This window comes from Lithobates pipiens, unplaced genomic scaffold (genome assembly GCF_037356315.1).
Source record: "Lithobates pipiens isolate NorthernLeopardFrog02 unplaced genomic scaffold, aLitPip1_a1.2 Scaffold_25, whole genome shotgun sequence".
Classification (NCBI taxonomy): Eukaryota; Metazoa; Chordata; class Amphibia; order Anura; family Ranidae; genus Lithobates; species Lithobates pipiens.
In genome coordinates this window covers 65,880,114-65,899,937 of record NW_027507787.1, presented here as the reverse complement: position 1 = coordinate 65,899,937, position 19,824 = coordinate 65,880,114, and the positions used below count along the sequence as shown (strand labels likewise).

Sequence of the window (19,824 nt, the reverse complement as noted above, 5' to 3'; positions counted from 1 at the left end):
CTGCAGGGGCGTTACAAAGGCCAAAAGGCATTACCAGGTATTCATAATGGCCTGTTCTGGTATTAAATGCAGTCTTCCACTCGTCGCCCTCCTTAATGCGCACAAGATTGTATGCCCCTCTCAGGTCAAGCTTCATGAAAACCGTTGCTCCCCTGAGGCGGTCAAATAACTCAGTAATCAATGGAATCGGGTAGGCATTCTTAATCGCGACACGATTGAGACCCCTATAATCTATGCAAGGTCTCAGTTCACTGCTCTTCTTCTTCACAAAGAAGAAACCAGCACCAGCAGGAGATGAGGATTTGCGGATGAACACTTGAGAAAGTGCGTCAGCAACATACTCCTCCATGGCCTTATCCTCCAAGACCGACAAAGGGTAAACCCGGCCACGAGGAGGTATGGCACCAGGTTGAAGGTCAAAAGAGGAATTGTGCCTCTGTAACCAAGGTTAACCAATAACCAGCGGAAATCTGGGTGAGGAAATAACTTGGACTTGGATTATCTCATGGAGAAGAGCCCCTATGGCCATGGACAACGGAACCGTCTCATGAGTCACATGGGCAGGCTGTAAAGGTCTCCCATCAGGAGCCTTAGTGGCAAATGGAGTGTCATGCAGCTGCAACGGAATTGAGTGCTGCGAAACAAATGCAGCATCAATGAACAGGCCTGCAGCCCCAGAGTCGATTAGAGCCTGTATCTCGATGGACGACTCAGCCCAAGAAAGGGTGACCAAAACCAGGGGCTTATCCTTTTGGCTAACTGGGGACGAAACAACGCCACCTAAGGTCTGTCCATGACAGGACCTCAAGGTTCGGGCGTTCCCTGGACGGGTAGGACAAGAGTTCAAAAAGTGACCTGCCTGGCCACAATAAAGGCACAATCTCTCCCTCCTCCTAAAGGCTGACTCATCCGTAGAGAGACGCGTGAAGCCCAGGTGCATGGGTTCATCTTCACTGACCAACTCGGAACCAGGAGGCATGGGAGGTGAGGGAGGCATGGGTGGGACTACAAAGCTTGGAGGCAAACGTACAGGAGGCTTCCGCAAGTGTTCCTTAAGAGAAAGTATTTCTCTGAGTCTGGAGTCAATGAGGATGGCAAACGAGATCAAGCTCTCCAGCTCAGTGGGTATATCTCGGGCTGCTATCTCATCCTTGATGGAATCCAAGAGACCATGAGAAAAAGCAGCCATGAGGGCCTCCTTGTTCCAAGCAACCTCTGCTGCCAGAGTACGGAATTCAATGGCGTAGTCGGCAACAGTTCTCGTACTCTGTTTGATGGACATGAGGCACTTTGCAGCAGAAGCGGATCGTGCAGGGACGTCAAAACCCCTTTTAAAGGAGGCCACAAACTGAGGGTAACTCAAAACAACAGGTTTTTGCGTCTCCCATAGAGGGTTAGCCCAGGCCAAGGCTCTCTCAGAAAGCAAAGATATCAGGAAACCTACTTTGCTTCTGTCCGTGGGAAACACCTGGGGCAGCATTTCAAAGTATATCTCAACCTGATTGATAAACTCTCTCCATTGAACTGGATCGCCCCCAAATCGCTGGGGAAGCGGAGCAGAACCAGACATACCTCTTATAGAGGTAATACTCGAGGTGGGTGCCTGGACAGAGACTGGCGCAGCAGTAGGGATGGCCTGCGAATCAGGTTGTACCGGAGCAGCCACTGTGATGTGAGCCGTGCGATTCAGGAGCGTTTGTAACGCCAAGGCAAACTGATCCATGCAGTGATCTTGCTCATCCAATCTGGAAAAAATATTACCAACAAGTGGATTGACTGTATCTTCTGAATTCATGGCCTTCACGTACTGTCAGGAACCATGAAACAGACAGAGACAGAAGTACAATCAAATCGCACTTGTTTATTAATAAAAATAAAAAAGTAAATAGGAAAAAGCGTAGTCAAGCAAGCCAGAGTCCAGTAGCCAGATCGGGTAGTCAGCCAGTCCAAAGTTCATAAACCAGATCGGGGTAATCAGCCAGTCCAGACGTCAGAGATCCAAGGAGAGCAACTGCAAGCAGGATGGAAGCTAGGAGGGATGTTAGCAAGCCAGTCTTGAAACAACAGCAGGCGATGGTTCCTAGTGATGTGACCAAACGTGAAGGCAATGGAGAAATTAGCTGGAAGACTTTAAATAGGCAGGCCAGACGAGCTTTATCGGAAATAGCTGGTAACTGTGGAGAGAGAAGAGAGCTGGCAATTAGCCGACAGCTGAGCGGCCAGCCCAGAGGAGGAAGGGCTAAGCCAGCCCTGACACCAGCGATCAGCTGTGCCTGGTTTGCTCTAGGCATGACACTTGCATTCAGGTCAAAGAGTTCAATCTTTGCCTTTGTACACACGGTCGGACATTCCGTCGGATTTTGTCCGAAACTGGTGTTGCATACACATGGTCGGACAAAGTTGTCGGAAAATCTGATTGTTCGTAACGTGATGACGTTATTTCGTTACGACGGGACTACGTTCAGGCTAGTAGCCAATAGCTTTGGTCTAGGAATTTGATCTGAGCATGCGTGGCACTTTGTCCGATCGCAATTCTCTACAAACGATCGGATCATGTTTTTAGAAAATTTTATAGCCCAGCTCTAAAACTTTGTCGGTCGGATATTCCGACGGAAACAGTCCGATGGAGCCCACACACGGTTGGATTATCCGACTCGACATTTTCCATGGGAATGTCCGACCGTGTGTACAAGTGCTTTGTTTCATCAGGCCAGAGAATTTTGTTTCTCATGGTCTGAGAGTCCTTCATGTTCCTTTTGGAAAACTTCAGGTGGGCTGTCATGTGGCTCTTTTACTAAGGAGTGGCTTCAGTCTGGCCACTCTACCATACATGCCTGATTGGTGGAGTGCTGCAGATATGCATAAAAACAAAAGAATATATGAAAATGTATAAAAGTGGAACTGAATAGGCTACTATGCTTAGAATCACCTTGAAAATGTACTGAATATAACTCTGTTACAGAACATGCTTTAAACAGCTACATTTGTATCACAGTTTAGTTGTGTGCTTACATATAGAGAAATTAATTAAGCTACAACAGATACATTTACATCAAAGTTGTAACTACAGCAATATTTGTAGTATGCTTATATTTGCTTACATATGGAGAAATTATTCGAAGCCCTTGTACACATGGTCGGATCATTCCGACGGAAAATGTCCGATCGGACCTTGTTGTCGGATAATCCGACTATGTGTGGGCTCCATCGGACTGTTTCTGTCTGAATATCCGACAGACAAAATTTTAGAGCTGGGCTATAAAACTTTCTGACAACATGATCCGATCGGACTTTGTCCGATTGTGTGTAGAGAATTCAGATCGGACAAAGTGCCACGCATGCTCAGATCAAATTCATAGACCAAAGCTATTGGCTACTAGCCTGAATGTAGTCGTAATGAAATAATGTCATCACGTTACGTACGATCGGATTTTACGACAACTTTGTCCGACCGTGTGTATGCAACACCAGTTTCGGACAAAATCTGTCGGATTTTGTTGTCGGAATGTCTGACCGTGTGTACAAGGGCTAATAGAAGATAAATCTTGTTTTTATCTTATTTTTGTTATAATATAATATAAAAGGACACCTTCAAAATGTAATAAGGGCTTGCGTGGACTAAAAAAACAAAGATCAAAAAATGTTATAGGGGTTGATTTACTAAACCAGCAGAGTGCAAAATCTGGTGCAGCTCTGCAAAGAAACCAATCAGCGTCCAGGGTTTTTTTTTGTCAAAGTATAATTATAAAGTTGGAAGTTGATTGCTTACCATGCACAACTGCACCATATTTTCCACTTTGCATTTTAATTAAATCAATCCCTCTGTGACAAAGAGCCTAGGTTCACACTGATTGCAGGATTGAAATTGTGTGAATTCAGCAGAACATCGCACGATTCAATTTCATACCCGCATGTCAATCCGACTTCAAGGGTGATTTCAGAGACATCTGCGTGCGTTCCTGCACAGATGTATATTGAAATCGTCACCAAAAGTAGTACAGAAACTACTTTTGGGAATTGGTACGGCGCTGCAAAGTCAGCGTCGCACCGATTCAGACATGCAATTTGACATGCCAAATCGCATCAATGTGAACCTGGGCAGAAAGAGTTGAACGTGGTCTGCCTAGTACACTGTATATTACATTTGATTATCTTGTCTAGTGGGATATAAATGCCCACATATTAACAGCTTCTTTTAAGCCCCATACACACTATCAGATTTTTCATTCAAATTTACCAAAACCATATAATATGAGGTCAAACCTTAGGAGTTTCAATTTGTATGCAATCAGGCAGGCTCTTCCACTACATGGTTTTGGTAAATCTGAAGGAAAAAATCAGCAGAAAATCGGGCTTTAGCGATATCTTGCTGCTTGTGGCTTTTAAAGTAGTTGTAAACCCGGAAAAAAATAAGACAAAGGCATAATGAGCTAGTATGCATCGCATACTAGCTCATTATAAAATACTTACCTTACATCGAAGCTGTTGCAGCGGCCCCACACACCGCTGTGACCAATGACATGTCTCCTGGGAGCCACCAGTCACGGCATGCTGCTGAAGAAATGGCACGAGTGAACCATTTCTATAGTGCGCATGCGCCAATGACATCGGAGCAAGAGTATATGGTAAATATCTCCTAAACCGTGCAGGTTTAGTAGATATTTACAGTACCTACAGGTAATCCTTATTCTAGGCTTACCTGTAGGTACAAGTGGTGTAACAGGGTTTAAACCACTTTAAGTAGAAAAGAAGAAAAAGAAGGCCCTGGGACAGGAGGAAAAGTGGAAAATAGGGCACAGTTCCTCCCCTTCTGCCTTAACCCTTTTTTTCTATTTAAAAGCCAACTGCTACTGTTAATATCAGGACAATAAAGTATATCTAAATTTAAAGTGACACTATAACATATTCGTATTCTCTAAAACTACTAAGTGGCCCTGTCATCTGTTTTTCATGAAATGGTTTAAGACTGTATTCTTCTGCCTCTCTGAAAAGTTTGTTTGGAAAGAGCGATGCATATTCAATGTGGTCTGTTCCATGCACACTACAAATTCCATAGTCCATAGTCTTGGGTCCATCTTCAGAGTGAGTAAGAGTGGGTGACTATGTTCTTCCATACAATTGGACCATGGAGAATGAATGTAGCCTGTAACATGAAGTCCAATCACAGCAGCAAAAAAATATTGAATATAATTCAATGTGATAATTATTATATGGTTTTAAATTTTGATGATAGCTTCACTTTAAAGTAGAACTATAGGCAAAAAGTTTTTTGTTTTCATTTTGCCCTCTTTGTCCCAATGGGGAGATTTACCTATACTTCCTGTCCCATAGCCAAAACAGGAAGTGACAGTAATCTCTGCAAATTAAGGGAATCTCTTAGGTACCCCCAGGTCACCAGAACTTGTGTCCTCATTGGAAGATTCCTCTATTGCTTTTCTGGGGACAACCCAATATTTGGGATTTTCTTTTACGTTCACTTTCAACGATAATGGTAAATAAGGATGAGCTCAGGCGTGTTCGCATCCACATGTGCAGAGCCCACCAGGAAGTTGGCACCGCGGATCGCTTATCACAGGCAGAGAGACATTTCCCCGATCCGTGGGCTCTGTACGTGCGGTTGCAAACACGCCTGCACTTATCCTTAATGGTAAACAGGACAAAAAGAGGTGTGGACTGGTATATATAAAATTGTTCTATAGCCCACCCTTAAAGGAGCTATTTTGACCCCAGCAAACTCAATTAGCATATTATATCTGTGCACTGGTATAAATTGAGAAGATGAATCTCCCTAACAGGGGAAACCTGACCAGTGTTCTAATCCCTCTCCCCTCAGGCTGTAAATAAATTAGGGAAAATGTGAAAAGAAGCCTAGTACGCCATATGCTGCCTATAAAATACAAAATATAAACAAATGATTCCTTTTTTTGGGGGGAGGGGGACAAGTAAACTTGACATATTTTATTCTTATTCTAGTCCTGACCACAATAAAATGAGAAAAAAAAAAGTATGTTGCCCTACTACATTATAAGCTCATTCAGGAGTCATCATTGCAGAAATCCAGGTAATTACAAGGGGTTCAATAACTTTGTATTGCAAGTGTATGTTTAATTCAACTCTTAGGAAAAAAACAATGCACATTTTGCACCCATGAACTTGAAATCCCAACGTTGACATTTTTTTTTTTATGCCTCTGAATGGCCTTCTATGTTAGCTTATGTTTACTTGCATATACTGGGCAGAAAATATTATCTCTTGCACTTTCAGAAGAGGAGCATTTTGCCGCAAAAAACACCCGTAAAAAAACCGCCCAAATTCTTAAATATGTGTAAATGCCCCCTAGTGCATTTATTTTAATAGCCAGAATAAATGAATATTCTGGCTAATTAAATCAACTCCCAGACCCTTGATGTGCCTAAAAACATTTACAAAATGCGACTTTAGGTGCATTGTGATGCTGCTTTTTCCTCCCCTGGACCATGCAGGCGTCCAAGGGAGAAAAAAATGTCCTGTGTGCACAAGGCCTTAAAATGTTATTTGTTATTATTATTATTATTGTATAGCCTGAGATCTTTTTATATAGTTTGGTAAAAACTGTGTTGCATTGACCTCTGGTGGTTATCTATGAAACTGTTTTGTTTTCTATAGGAAATCCCCTTAAAGTCTACAGTATATGAAGTATATGCCACAGATAACGATGAAGGTTTGAATGGGGCAGTGCGCTACAGTTTGCTAAAAACCGGAGCTGGAAATAAAGACTGGGAGTATTTTAATATTGATTCCATAAGTGGACTTATTCAAACTGCACAGAGATTAGATCGGGAGAAGCAAGCCATTTATAGTGTAAGTAGACAAGTCCAGCACATTGTAACTGTGTGCAATGCTACATCTATAACTAAGTGCAATGGTTTCATACACTAAAGGCTAGTACACACTACAAGTTTTTTTTTTTTTTTCGTTCAACCCATCAAGCTGAACAAAAAAACTGACAGCTCAGAAAGAGCCACTGTACTAACAATATGATGTTAGTACAGCAATTGTCCCTTCTGTGCAATTGTGTTCTGATGGGAGAAAGGCTCCCCCTTCAGAAAACTCAGATCAGCCGAGAGTGCTGATTGGGGGCCGGTCCGCAGACCTTCTACGATCATGCCCCTTCTGGTTTCTGACTGGCTGCCATACACAGGGGCCGAATGTCAGGCAGTTTGCATTGAACTGGTCAATGCCGCCCGACATTCGGCCCGTGTATACTAGGCTTTACACGCATGTAGGTAACAGACTTTTATTGACTACATGCCCTTTGTGTGTGTTTTAGAAGTGTGTTTATGCTGTGTGTTTTATTTACTTATTTTTTCTTATAATGCAGTCTGTGGATGGAGGATGGGCAAATGAATGAAAAGCTCATCTCCTCCATTCACAGATCACTTAACTTTTTTTTTTTTCACAGTCAAAAAAGGTTTTATTGAGAATATTGTCAGTTTTACAATTAGCATAGAGTTTTACATGTTACCAACAACAGATTGTGTATATACATTGATACAGATAGATAGCGGTCGTGTTGTAACCAATATCACATTAGAACAAGTAATGGGAGCAAAAAAGAAAAAAACACATAAAGAGGGATAGAAATTAGTAGTATCACAGGGTAGGTTATAGATAACTTTTCATTGATGGTAGCTATAGTCATCACTCTTAACATGTGGCTATGACAATTCTAGTTGAACAAGACAAAAAAACAGAATGGTGCACGAGAGGGTACCGAAACACACTGTTAACACAAATAAAAGTCTATAAAGTCCAGGAAGTATATGTATGCAGCATTAGTGGCATCTCCTTTTGAAGTAAATGGGAGAAAAACAAGGTGCGTCAAAACATTAATGCAGCAGGAGATGCAACAAATGGTATATTTAATTGAAATCAGCCAATTGGCTACTCACACTAATATAAAGATCAATAGGCATATAACAGTATAATACGGTGGTCACTCAGCAGGTCCCTGGTGGATGGTGGTGTGTAGATGTTAACACGAGAGGAGAGGAACAACTGGCCGTTGTCTCGGAACCAGTATGGAACACACTCGGAGTCGCTTTGGAAGTGATGTCAGAACATGGAGATAACGTTTCAAAGGATCCGCTTCTTCGTCAAACCTAAATGGCTATTGATCAATTGAAGAAGCGGATGGTTTGAAACCTTATCCCCGTGTTCTCAGAGGGGACCTGCTGAGTGACCACAGTATTATACCTTTATGTGCCTATTGATCTTTATATTAGAGTAGTCATTTTGGCTGATTTTAATGAAATATACAATTCATCGCATTTCTGCTGCATTTCGTTTTTGGCACACCTTGTTTTTCTCTCATGACAATTCTAGTTGATCATATTGATCTCCGCCACAACATTTTTAGGCATATTTAAAAAAATGCCTAAAAATCCAGAAACCTATGTATTACATAATACCAAGCTTACAATAAAACAACATTAGAATATGATAATACCACATTTAATAAATGCAGCAAAACACCTCATCCCAAAACACTGGCAAGCATTGGAAAGCCCAACGCTAAGAGAGTGGGATCAAAGGGTAGAATTATAAATAAAAAAAATGGGTAGTGGCGCTGCTAAATAGTATAAGATTTAATAAATTAGTCCATCAATAAGTCCTTGAAGTGGATACTCAGTATATGTGGAGGGGGAGAGATGAAGAGGGGAGACCTGTATAGATTACTTTAGCAGTCCAAAACAACCTTTGCAGCCTTTGAGGGGGGAGTTGAAAGCAGACTCCAGATATGCAAATGAGAAGAGAAACACAGGCGCCTCTAGGTTAGAACTAAAAACATTTTAAGCAACCAGTGACGTCATCACACCCGACGCCGCGTTCCAGCCCTCACCATCAGCCTGATCCAAGCCTCGGTTTCATCTCCATTGATCCCAGAGATCCTGCTAGCTAGGATTTCTACCACCACATGCAGAAAAATCAGCTGTTCAGAATGGCGCTCTGCAGTGAACATCACGCCAGTGTGGATGGACTCGTGCTTTACTTCCTTAACCTTCATGTAACTGGATAATGCACTGTGTTTCTCTTCTCATTAGAATTTATATATAACATGGAAGAATTGTGTCATTACGGAGAAGATAGAATAGAATTTTTTTCAAATACTTGGAAAGGATGGAAAGAGTTTAAGAATACGAAGAAATATTCTGAGATAATGGGAATCTGGGGGGGGGGGCAGAGGACTTCTGATTTCAACTAAGAGACCAGCTAACAGAACATGGGACACTTCCCATTGAATGTATGTATTGTCCATTGTGCTGACTTAAAAAAATAAATTAACCACTTGCTTACTGGGCACTTAAACCCCCCTCAGTCCCAGACCAATTTTCAGCTTTCAGCGCTGATGCACTTTGAGTGACAATTGCGCGGGCATACAACACTGTACCCAAATGAAATTTTTATCATTTTTTCCCACAAATAGAGCTTTCTTTTGGTGGTATTTAGTTACAGCTCGGAGTTTTATTTTTTGCTAAACAAACAAAAAAAGATGCAAAAAAAAAAAAAAAAAAAATCATGTTTTAATAGTTTGTTATAAAATTTTGCAAACGGGTCATTTTTCTCCTTCATTGAAGTGCGCTGATTAGGCGGCACTGATAGGCTGCATTGGTGGGCACTGATGGGCTGCATTGGTGGGCACTGATGGGCTGCATTGGTGGGCACTGATGGGCTGCACTGGTGGGCACTGATAGGCATAGTTAAGGCGGCACTAATAGGCACAGATAAGGCGGCACCGATGGGCACAGATAAGGCGGCACTGATGGGCAAAGATGGGCACAGATAAGATGGCACGGATGGGTGGCACGGATAAGTGGCACGGATGGGTGGCACGGATGGGCACTGATAGGTACCACAGATAGATGGGACTGATGGGCACTGATAGGTGGCACTGATAGGTGGCTCTGATAGGTGGCACTGCTGGGCACTGATGGGCGGCACTGCTGGGCACTGATGGGCGGCACTGCTGGGCACTGATGGGCGGCACTGGGGTGCAGCACCTTTGAGGCAGATTGGGTGGCACTGTGGGTGGCACTGTGGGGTGGCACTGTGGGTGGCACTGTGGGTGGCACTGTGGGTGGCACTGTGGGCACTATGGGCACTGACAGGGGGCACTGACGGGGGGCACTTACTTTTTCTTTTATTTTACTTCAGGATGGCACTGCGGGAGGCAGGTGGGCACAGGCAGGTGGCAGGTGGTCCCTTGTATTGATGGCCGTGATCGGGACTGATGTCCCGATCACGGCCGCCGGTGATCGGCTTTTTTTTTCTCTCCTCGCGCTGTCAGCGCGAGGAGGAATAATAGCCGATTACCGGCTCCGTTCTATCACATGATCAGCTGTCATTGGCTGACAGCTGATCACGTGATAAGGGGTCGGGATCGACCCCTTACACGGATCGGTGATCAGGCGAGTCTCACGGACTCGCCGATCACAGAGCGCGCCGCGCGCGCCCCTCAGGGGGCGCGCAGGCCGCTCGTAACCAGGACGACGTCAATAGACGTAGTCCTGAAAATGTAGGTCCGCGCTAATGCCGTCATTTGGCAATAGCGCGGATCTGAAGTGGTTAAACAGGTTTTAATATGTTATTTTCTATGCAAATGTAATATGAAAAACTTTGTCATGCTGTGGTGTTAATCTTTTTTCAGCTTATAATCGTTGCCTATGACCTTGGTCAACCAGTGCCTTACGAAGCCATGCTACCTCTTCAGGTTGCTCTAGATGATATTGATGACAATGAGCCAATCTTTGTCCGACCACCAGTAAGTAAAACAAGTTAGAAAATCCTAGCAGATTATAAAGGTATTTTTCTGTACTTGCAACTTTTTTTAAAATAAAACAGAGAAATATGCATTTTAAGATATGCTCAATATGTTTTTTTTTTTTGTTATTTATTTAGCCTCGAACAAAAAAACTTTGCTACAATGTAAAGTAGTGAGTGTACAGCTTGTATAACAGTGTACATTTGCTGTCCCCTCAAAATAACTCAACACACAGCCACTAATATCTAAACTGCTGGCAACAAAAGTGAGTACACCCCTAAGTGAAAATGTCCAAATTGGGCCCAATTAGCCATTTTCCCTCCCTCATGTGACTCGTTAGTGTTGCAAGATCTCAAGTGTGAGCAGGTGTGTTAAATTTGGTGTTATCACTCTCACTCTCTCATACTGGTCACTGGAAGTTCAACATGGCACCTCATAGCAAAGAACTCTCTGAGGATCTGAAAAAAAGAAATGTTGTTCTATATAAAGATGGGCTAGGCTATAGGAAGATAGACAGGTTCTCAGCATCATACCCAGAGGTTGTCTTTGGAAAATAGACATATGAGTGCTGTCAGCATTGCTGCAGAGGTTGAAGGGGTGGGGGGTCAGCTTGTAAGTCCTCAGACCATACGCCGCACACTGCATCAAATTGGTCTGCATGGCTGTCATCCTAGAAGGAAGCCTCTTCTAAAGATGATGCACAAGAAAGCCCACAAACAGTTTTTTGAAGACAAGCAGACTAAGGACATGGATTACTGGAACCATGTCCTGTGGTCTGATGAGACCAAGATAGACTTATTTGGTTCAGATGGTGTCAAGCGTATGGGGTGACAACCAGGTGAGGAATACAAAGACAAGTGTGTCTTGCCTACAGTCAAGCATGGTGGTGGGAGTGTCATGGTCTGGGGCTGCATGAGTGCTCCCGGCACTGGGGAGCTACAGTTTATTGAGGGAAACATGAATGCCAACATGTACTGTGACATACTGAAGCAGAGCATGATCCCTCCCTTCGGAGACTGGGCCACGGGAAAGCATTCCAACATGATATAGACCCCAAACACACTTCCAAGATGACCACTGCCTTGCTAAAGAAGCTGAGGGTAAAGGTGGTGTACTGACCAAGAATGTCTCCAGACCTAAACCCTATTGAGCATCTGTGGGGCATCCTCAAATGAAAGGTGGAGGAGTGCAAGGTCTCTAACATCCACCAGCCCTGTGATGTCATCCTGGAGGAGTGGAAGAGGACTCCAGTGGCAACCTGTGAAGCTCTGGTGAACTCCATGCCCAAGAGGGTTAAGGCAGTGCTGGAAAATAATGGTGGCCACACAAAATATTGACACTTTGGGCCCAATTTGGATATTTTCACTTTGGGGTGTACTCACTTTTATTGCCAGTGGTTTAGACATTAATGGCTGTGTGTTGAGTTATTTTGAGGGGACAGCATATTTACACTGTTATACAAAAACTGCACACTCACTACATTGTAGCAAAGTGTAATTTCTTCAATGTTGTCACATGAAAAGATATAATAAAATATTTACAAAAATGTGAGAAGTATACTCACTTTTGTGAGATACTGTAGAAGGCAGCCTTGATCATGATCTTTTCCCTATGTAGTTACTACAAAATATTTATTTTTCAACACTCATTTGCTATCATCGCACAATCCAGAGAACATAAATTAACCTTTGTGTTTATTTACCCACACTTGCATTAACACAGAATGCCCGATGACACCTAAACTGCCTTAAAAAATGTAACATATACCAGTGTCTCTGCGCCGCAGTAGCCAACAGGAGCTATTTCTTCTATTTTCAAGATAAGATTGCGAAGGCCCGGGGGAACAGAAGATCCCCCTGTAAAGGTGTCTACCTTGGGGTCTAGGGGTAGATTGAAATCTCCTCCCATGAGAAGTTTGCCCTCCGCAAATGTCATAAGCTTGTCAATAGTGGAACAGAGGAAGTGGTCTTGATTACAGTTAGGAGCGTATATCGTGACCAGAGTCACTTTAATACCACCAATCGTTCCATTAAGAATCAAGAATCTGCCCTCTTGAATCAAGTAAGTTCCAGGGAACTCGCATAGAGACCAAGATGGAAACCCCTCTAGATTTAGATGTCCAATTAACGACATGATATGCAAAGGGATAAAAGCTGTTTCTCAGAACTGGAGCCTTACCCTCTTTAAAGTGTGTTCCCTGAATGAACGCCACATCAACTGCTTCAGGTCTTGAAGAAGCATACTACGTTTTACAGGCACGTTAAGTCAATTAGTGTTTAAGGAAGTGACCCTCAGTACCTCCATCTTCTCTACCGGCTGATTGGGGGGGTGGGTTGGGGGAGGAAGGAAAAGGGAAGAGGGAGATGGAAAGAGGACGAATAAGGAGGGGTGGTAAGAAGAGGCAACTAAAGAACAGGAATAATAAAGGCACTTACACATACAATCCACCACCTAAGTGAGCGCAGGCCTAAGTGGGGGAGTGGCTAAGTATGGACAGAAGGAGATTGCTCTCCTCCCACCGACAACAGGAAGAAAATGTTACATATAGAAAAAGGTAAAATTAACTTGAGATGTCATCCGTGTAGCAACAGAAGAACAGAGCCTAATAGAGTCCGCCTTTTTTTTTTTTTTTTCAAAGCCAGCAGCTACAAATACTGCAGCTGCTGACTTTCAAAATAATGACACTTACCCGCCCAGCACGCCAGCGATGTCGGCACCCGAAGCCGATCTCTTGATCGTCTCTCGGGTGCTGCCGCCGCCATCTTGGGTATGGGAATCAGAAAGTGGAGCCTTGCGGCTTCATTTCCCGGTTCCCTACTGCACATGCGCGAGTCGCGCTGCGCAATAAGGATGGTCCCCTCTGTCTCTGGGATCCGTGTGTTTCCCAGCAGACAGCGGGGGACTTTTGGAAAGGGGCGTAGATTCTGCGGAAAGGGGCATACTTTCTGCAGATATCTATGCCGGAAGTGGGTGCAGATACCTGTACTGTACAGGTATCTGCAACCCCCCCCCCCCCCCCTCCCTGAAAGGTGCCAATTGTGGCGCCGGAGGGGGGGAGGGTTCCAATGAGCGGAAGCTCCACTTTAGGGTAGACCTCCACTTTTAAAAGAACATTTGAAGAAACCACCCCAGTACAAATAATTCCTCTCCTGGAGAGAGCCATGGGTGTGAGTCGCTGTCCACTGCTGACTCTCGATGTATCTGCACCCCAGCTCAGACACACTAGCCGGGAAAACTTCTGGAGAAGAGTCCAGTGTGCAGAGAGACAAGTGGATAGGGAGCCAAAAGAATGGACAATAAGCTCCCACCTGGGACCACACCCCCACTTCAATAGAGGGGATTGTGATGCCTGTGTCATAAATCCATAAAATCATCTACAATGAAAAACCCAGAGAATCAACATAATAATAAAATACTAAACCAAGACTCCTCCAAGCACAACCAACATAGAAACAAAATTACCCCCTAACATATACAATACAGCATGGAATAGAAGTGGTAATATTTCATCTATTTTGGACAGCATCTATTTTGTACCCCACTCTATGCTTGACCTAATCCACTATTATCAGTGGAGGGAAGCTTTCGAAGAAGCTGACCACAAGATTTTTTTTCCCGTTCTATTTCACTTTGCCATTTTTTTTTTTGTTTTTTTGTTTTCTGCATTTTCTCCACTCTCTTTTACAATTAACCTTGGCAGCACAGTATAAACACAAGAGATAAACAAGTTTTACTGAAGATGTGAAAAATGTGCATGAAAAGAAAAAGCAATAATTTTGCAAATCTTCATAAATAGTTCTCTTCATTTGTGAGGATGTCCTCTGCTGTTCTCTTATTGCAGGAGAGTTGGTAAAGGGTTCACCGATTATGTTTAGTTGCTTGAAGCTGAACTCCAGCCTTACACAGTTGTACAGGTTCATCACCTGTACCAAAATTGCGTCTCATATTTCATTGCTCCAGCATTGTGCGTTTAAATCCTGCAGAAAGTCAGATAGGGCCCACCTTGTTTCATTGGCTGGAGGATATCCAGGATCAACTAGCTCTTTCCTCCCCATCCTTGCTGTCCCTGGCTTTCTCCTTTTTATTCATTGGATTTCAGCACTTTCAATCATGGAAGCTCAGCATCACATGTGGGTATAGGCAGGTGTAGTTTAAGCTTCATTTTGTAGGTGGCTCTGTGCTGCTGTGACACTGTACAGATGGAGAGGAGGATGGGAAAAACATTTTTCCTTTACAGCCTCTGTAGGTGTTAGCAGGGGAGCAGTGGTCTAATTGGACACCGGAAAACTGGGTGACCCTGGCAGCCATCTTTATTGTAGGCAGTGCTAATAAATAGCAGTGCACCGTTGCATCTGGTTGCAGTTGCATGTGGCTAGAGTAGGGATAAGAATCCTGCTTGTTAGGAAAAGTGAAATATCAGCAGGGAAAAGTTCCTGTTCAAGAAGGGAGAGATTTCAGACACCACTGACTGCTCTGATATTTGCTCTGGTCTAGGGTACTACCTCATAGGATCTAGGTTCTTCTAAGTGCCGCTTGCATCTCTCCCTGTCAGCCACCCCTCTTGTCGCTGCTGCTCCAGTAATGTAGGCAATACCAGTGTAATATATTTCATACTGAGGATCTCCAGATGTACTGCAAGCCTTACTGTTACTTCCACTATCAACATTCTTGCACATCTATTGTCAGTGTTATGCAGGCTATACATTATGCAATGTAAAATTACTTGACTTCACCATCAACATAGTCAGTGTAGTTGGAGAAATCCTTCCAGCAACGCTTTTGTGTTCTGCCAGCAGGGAGACTTCGGGCTTTAGCTGGCAGCACTAATCGAACAGGCTGGTTATACACAAGTCAATTAATGGATGGACATATGTACAAACAGGGCTCCTGCTGAACCAGCCTAATTTCCATCAATGTATGGCAGGCTGTGTTTGCTACTACAACAGTAACTGTTATCCAAATTGTTCTGCCATTACAGTCACTTTACCAGTGCTAGTGATTGCTGATTGTTGCTCAATTTGTTATCTGTTTAACCTGCAACTTAACACAACACTAACACAACTCAACACGATAATAACTATTCAACTTTTCTCTATGCCCTTCTTCCAACTTGGGTACCAACCTCTTGGCCACGCCCACATGGGCAATAATCTAGGATGGTCTGCATGACAATACTGTCTACCTAGGAATGCCCACTGCTCCTAACTTATATCTATCAGGACATTTTGATATTTTCAAAACTCCTCCCAAGACCCAGTTCACACTGCATTAGGCCTGAGGGCTCCTGAGAGGAGTACTGAGACAGAACGCTATGGGGTGGGCCTGTGTTGGCCAGCCCCATAGCCATGATTTACCAACATTGCATAGAGAAACACAGGGACGAGTGATGGGTTGAACATAAGTTAAGTAATGAAAACAAGTTTTATTTAAAAGTTTTATTAGCATGTTGATGAGGGGAGAAAGGAGAAACCAGGGCAGGCAAATCCAAAAGTCTAAAATGGAAAACATTATTTTTAGGTGAATTGACTTTTTTATTCTATGTATGTTGTCATCTATTCTTTGCCATTTTCACAGAGAGGTGCTGTGCAGTACCAAAGCCTTTCTGTCCGTGAGCATTCCAAACCTGGAACCGCAGTGGGGAATGTCAGTGGTGCTGTGGATGCTGATGATGGTCCAAATGCTATTGTCTACTATTTTATTGCAGGTAAAAAAAGCAGAGTCATTTATTGATTTAATCTCAATTATAGATATTTTATCATGAAAATACCATCTGTGTGAAATGCAAGTTTTATTTGAGTTTTAACCACTTGCTTACTGGGCACTTAAACCCCCCTCATGCCCAGACCAATTTTCAGCTTTCAGTGCTCTCACACTTTGAATGACAATTACTCAGTCATGCAACACTGTAACCAAATGATTTTTTTGTCCTTTTCTTCATACCAATAGAGCTTTCTTTTGGTGGTATTTGATCACCTCTTGGTTTTTTATTTTCTGCGCTACAAATGAAAAAAGACCGAAATTTTTTTTTAAAAAATGAATTTTTCTTTGTTTCTATGATAAAATTTTGCAAATTAGCAATTTTTCTTCATAAATTTTGGCCACAATTTATACTACTACACATCTTTGGTAAAAATAACTCAAATTATTGCATATTATATGATCTGTGTGAAATGTATAGAGTCTACAAGCTATGGTGCAAATCATAAAGATTTGCAAAAAAAGATCACATCTGATGTACTAAGGCCTATCTCCATTCTTGAGACCCTAACAAGCCAGGAAAGTACAATGCCCCCCAAATGACCCATTTTTGGAAAGTAGACATTCCAATGTATTTAGTAAGAGGCATGGTGAGTTATTTTAAGTTGTCATTTTTTTCCCACAATTCCTTGCAAAATTAAGATTTTTTTTTTTTTCACAAAATTTTCATTGTAATAGCTTATTTCTCCCACACGGAATGTGCATACCACAAATAACACCCCAAAATACATCCTCCTACTCCTCCTGAGTATAACGATACCACATGTGTGAGACTTTTACACAGCCTGACCACATACAGAGGCCTAATTTTGAAGTAGCACCTTCAGGCATTCTAGGAGCATAAATTACACATTTCATTTCTCAACCACCTATTACAGTTTTGAAGGCCCTGGAACACCAGGGCAATGGAAACGTCCAGAAAATGACCCCATTTTGGAAAGCTAACACCCCAACGTATAATCTATGAGGCATAATGAGTCTTTTCAATGGTTCATTTTTTTCCAGAAGTTTTTGGAAAATGTGGAAAAAAATGAAAACACATTTTTTTTTACAAAAAGTTGTCGGTTTATAAGATATTTCCAACACATAGCATTTACATAGCAAAAATGGCACCCCAAAATATATTCTCCTACTCCTCCTGAGTATAACGATACCACATGTGTGAGACGTTTACCCAGCCTGGCCACATACAGAGGCACAACATGCAAGGAACACCGTCGGCGTTCCAGGGACACATAGCCTGCACATACCAAGAATTACACCCCCAAATACATTATGCTGAGCAAAGGGTAAAGAAAAGATTACCTGTGGTTTTAGAAGCGCAGTTGTCCACAGGAGGATATCACTGGTCCAGGCAGCAGGCAGGGACTTGGTCAGCAACAGCGAACACAATTTTTCAGGCAGCAGGCAGGGATACTGTCCATATACAGTCCAGGGTCAGTGCAGAGATATTGTCAGCAGTGCCAAAAATATTGGTCCTGGTAGTAGGCAGGTCCATGTGGTGTGGTCAGTGCGGCATGACGGCAGTAAGTCCTCCAGGCAGCAGACAGAAGTAGAGCCTCGTTCAGGACAGAATGGGGATAGGGGTAGAGGCTTCTCCCTCCCAAATCTTTTTGAAGCCTCCGAGTCTCCAGACCCTAATCTAGGAATAAGAAAACAAAGAAAATTGTTTTCTTCATCCAGAAAAACTATACTGGAGCCCCTCACATATGTGAGACCCCGTGTTGAATCCCACTAGTCCAGTTGCAGAATACAAGATCAGTCCAAGAGGCAGGCAAATATCGTGGTCAAACACTCCAAGGTCAGTTCCAGATCAGGCAGAGGTATGTACAGAATCGTTAGGCAGAAGCATGGTCGAATAACAGTCCAGGGTCAGTTCCAGATCAGGCAGAGGTATGTACAGAATCGTTAGGCAGAAGCATGGTCGAATAACAGTCCAGGGTCAGTTCCAGATCAGGCAGCGGTATGTACAGAATCGGCAGGCATAAGAGTGGTCAAATAACAAGCCAGGGTCAGTTACAGAGCAGGCAGTGGCATAAGGGGTGTGAAGGTGTATGAAGGCAGGAACTGAGGATTATGTTTACCATACTTCACTAAAAATTTATTGAAGTATGGTAACGCCGAAAACAGTGCAGAGGCCTGGTTGGGAAGGACATTGTGCACAATAATAAGATGTGTCTCTTCTGACTCCTGCTCTGGTACACACCTTACATCTTTTTTGACGTCTTTGGCCTGTTGGTTTGGGAGGGATTTTATCAGGAAAGTGGCGCTCGGAGAGTCGACTTATAACGTCTGATCGGATATTTTCTGGTGGGCCGTTTGGGAAAATAAGGGCAGTGAAAACTTCCTCCTGGTAGCCAAAGAAACGTTTGGGGTTTTGGGTGGAGTTGCGGTAAATGACATAGGAATTGTAAATGGCCAATTGAAAAAAATAAATTGCTACTTTTTTGTACCAATGGTATGTCCGTCTTGTGGCAAGATATGGTTCCATCATTTGGTCGTTGAAGTCGACTCCCCCCATGAACAAATTGTATTCATAAATGCATTTTGTTTTTTTTACGGGGCCATTCCTTCTGGGGATTTCCATGAACGTATCATTGTGGATAGAAGACAACATATACACATCTCTTCTGTCCCTCCACTTCACTGCCAGAACCTCCTTGTTTCTCAGACTTGCGGTTTCTCCTTTTCGCAGCTTCTTATTCACAAGACTTTGAGGAAAGCCCTTCCGATTCCTTTTTACGGTGCCACATGCTGGCGTCTTCCTCCGGTGAAGGTTGTGGAACAGGGGCAGAGATGTGTAGAAGTTATCTACATACAGGTGGTAGCCTTTATCCAATAGGGGGTATATGAGGTCCCAAACAACTTTTCCGCTGGATCCCAAGTAGTCCGGACAATTAGGGGGCTGCAGCTGGGTGTCCTTCCCTTCGTACACTATGAATGAATATGTGTATCCTGTGGCTCGGTCGCATAATTTTAGATCTTCACCCCATAGCGGGCCCTTTTGCTGGGCATAAATTGCTTCATTTTAAGCCTACCACTAAATTTAATAAGGGACTCATCCACACATATGTGTTGGTCCGGGGTAAACAATTTGGGGAATGTTTGTGAAAAATAATGAAGTATTGGTCGAATTTTGTAAAGCCTGTCGTAATTTGGGTCATTTCGTGGAAGGCACTGGGTATTGTCGCTGAAATGTAAGAACCTCAGGATCATCTGATACCTGGTTCTGGGCATTACCGCGGAGAAGAGCGGTGTGTGGTGGA

At 43.2% G+C, this 19,824-nt stretch overlaps 1 protein-coding gene across 2 annotated transcripts in view; it reads left to right on the top strand.

Moving 5' to 3' along the window:
• Positions 1-19,824, top strand: part of CDH23 (cadherin related 23) — a 1,769,196-nt gene that overhangs the window by 1,719,141 nt on the left and 30,231 nt on the right. For both annotated transcript variants that reach the window (XM_077454574.1, XM_077454575.1), the window contains 3 exons: positions 6,646-6,840; positions 10,688-10,801; positions 16,376-16,505. In XM_077454574.1, the coding sequence (XP_077310700.1) occupies positions 6,646-6,840; positions 10,688-10,801; positions 16,376-16,505 (439 nt within the window). The remainder of the gene's footprint in view (positions 1-6,645; positions 6,841-10,687; positions 10,802-16,375; positions 16,506-19,824) is intronic.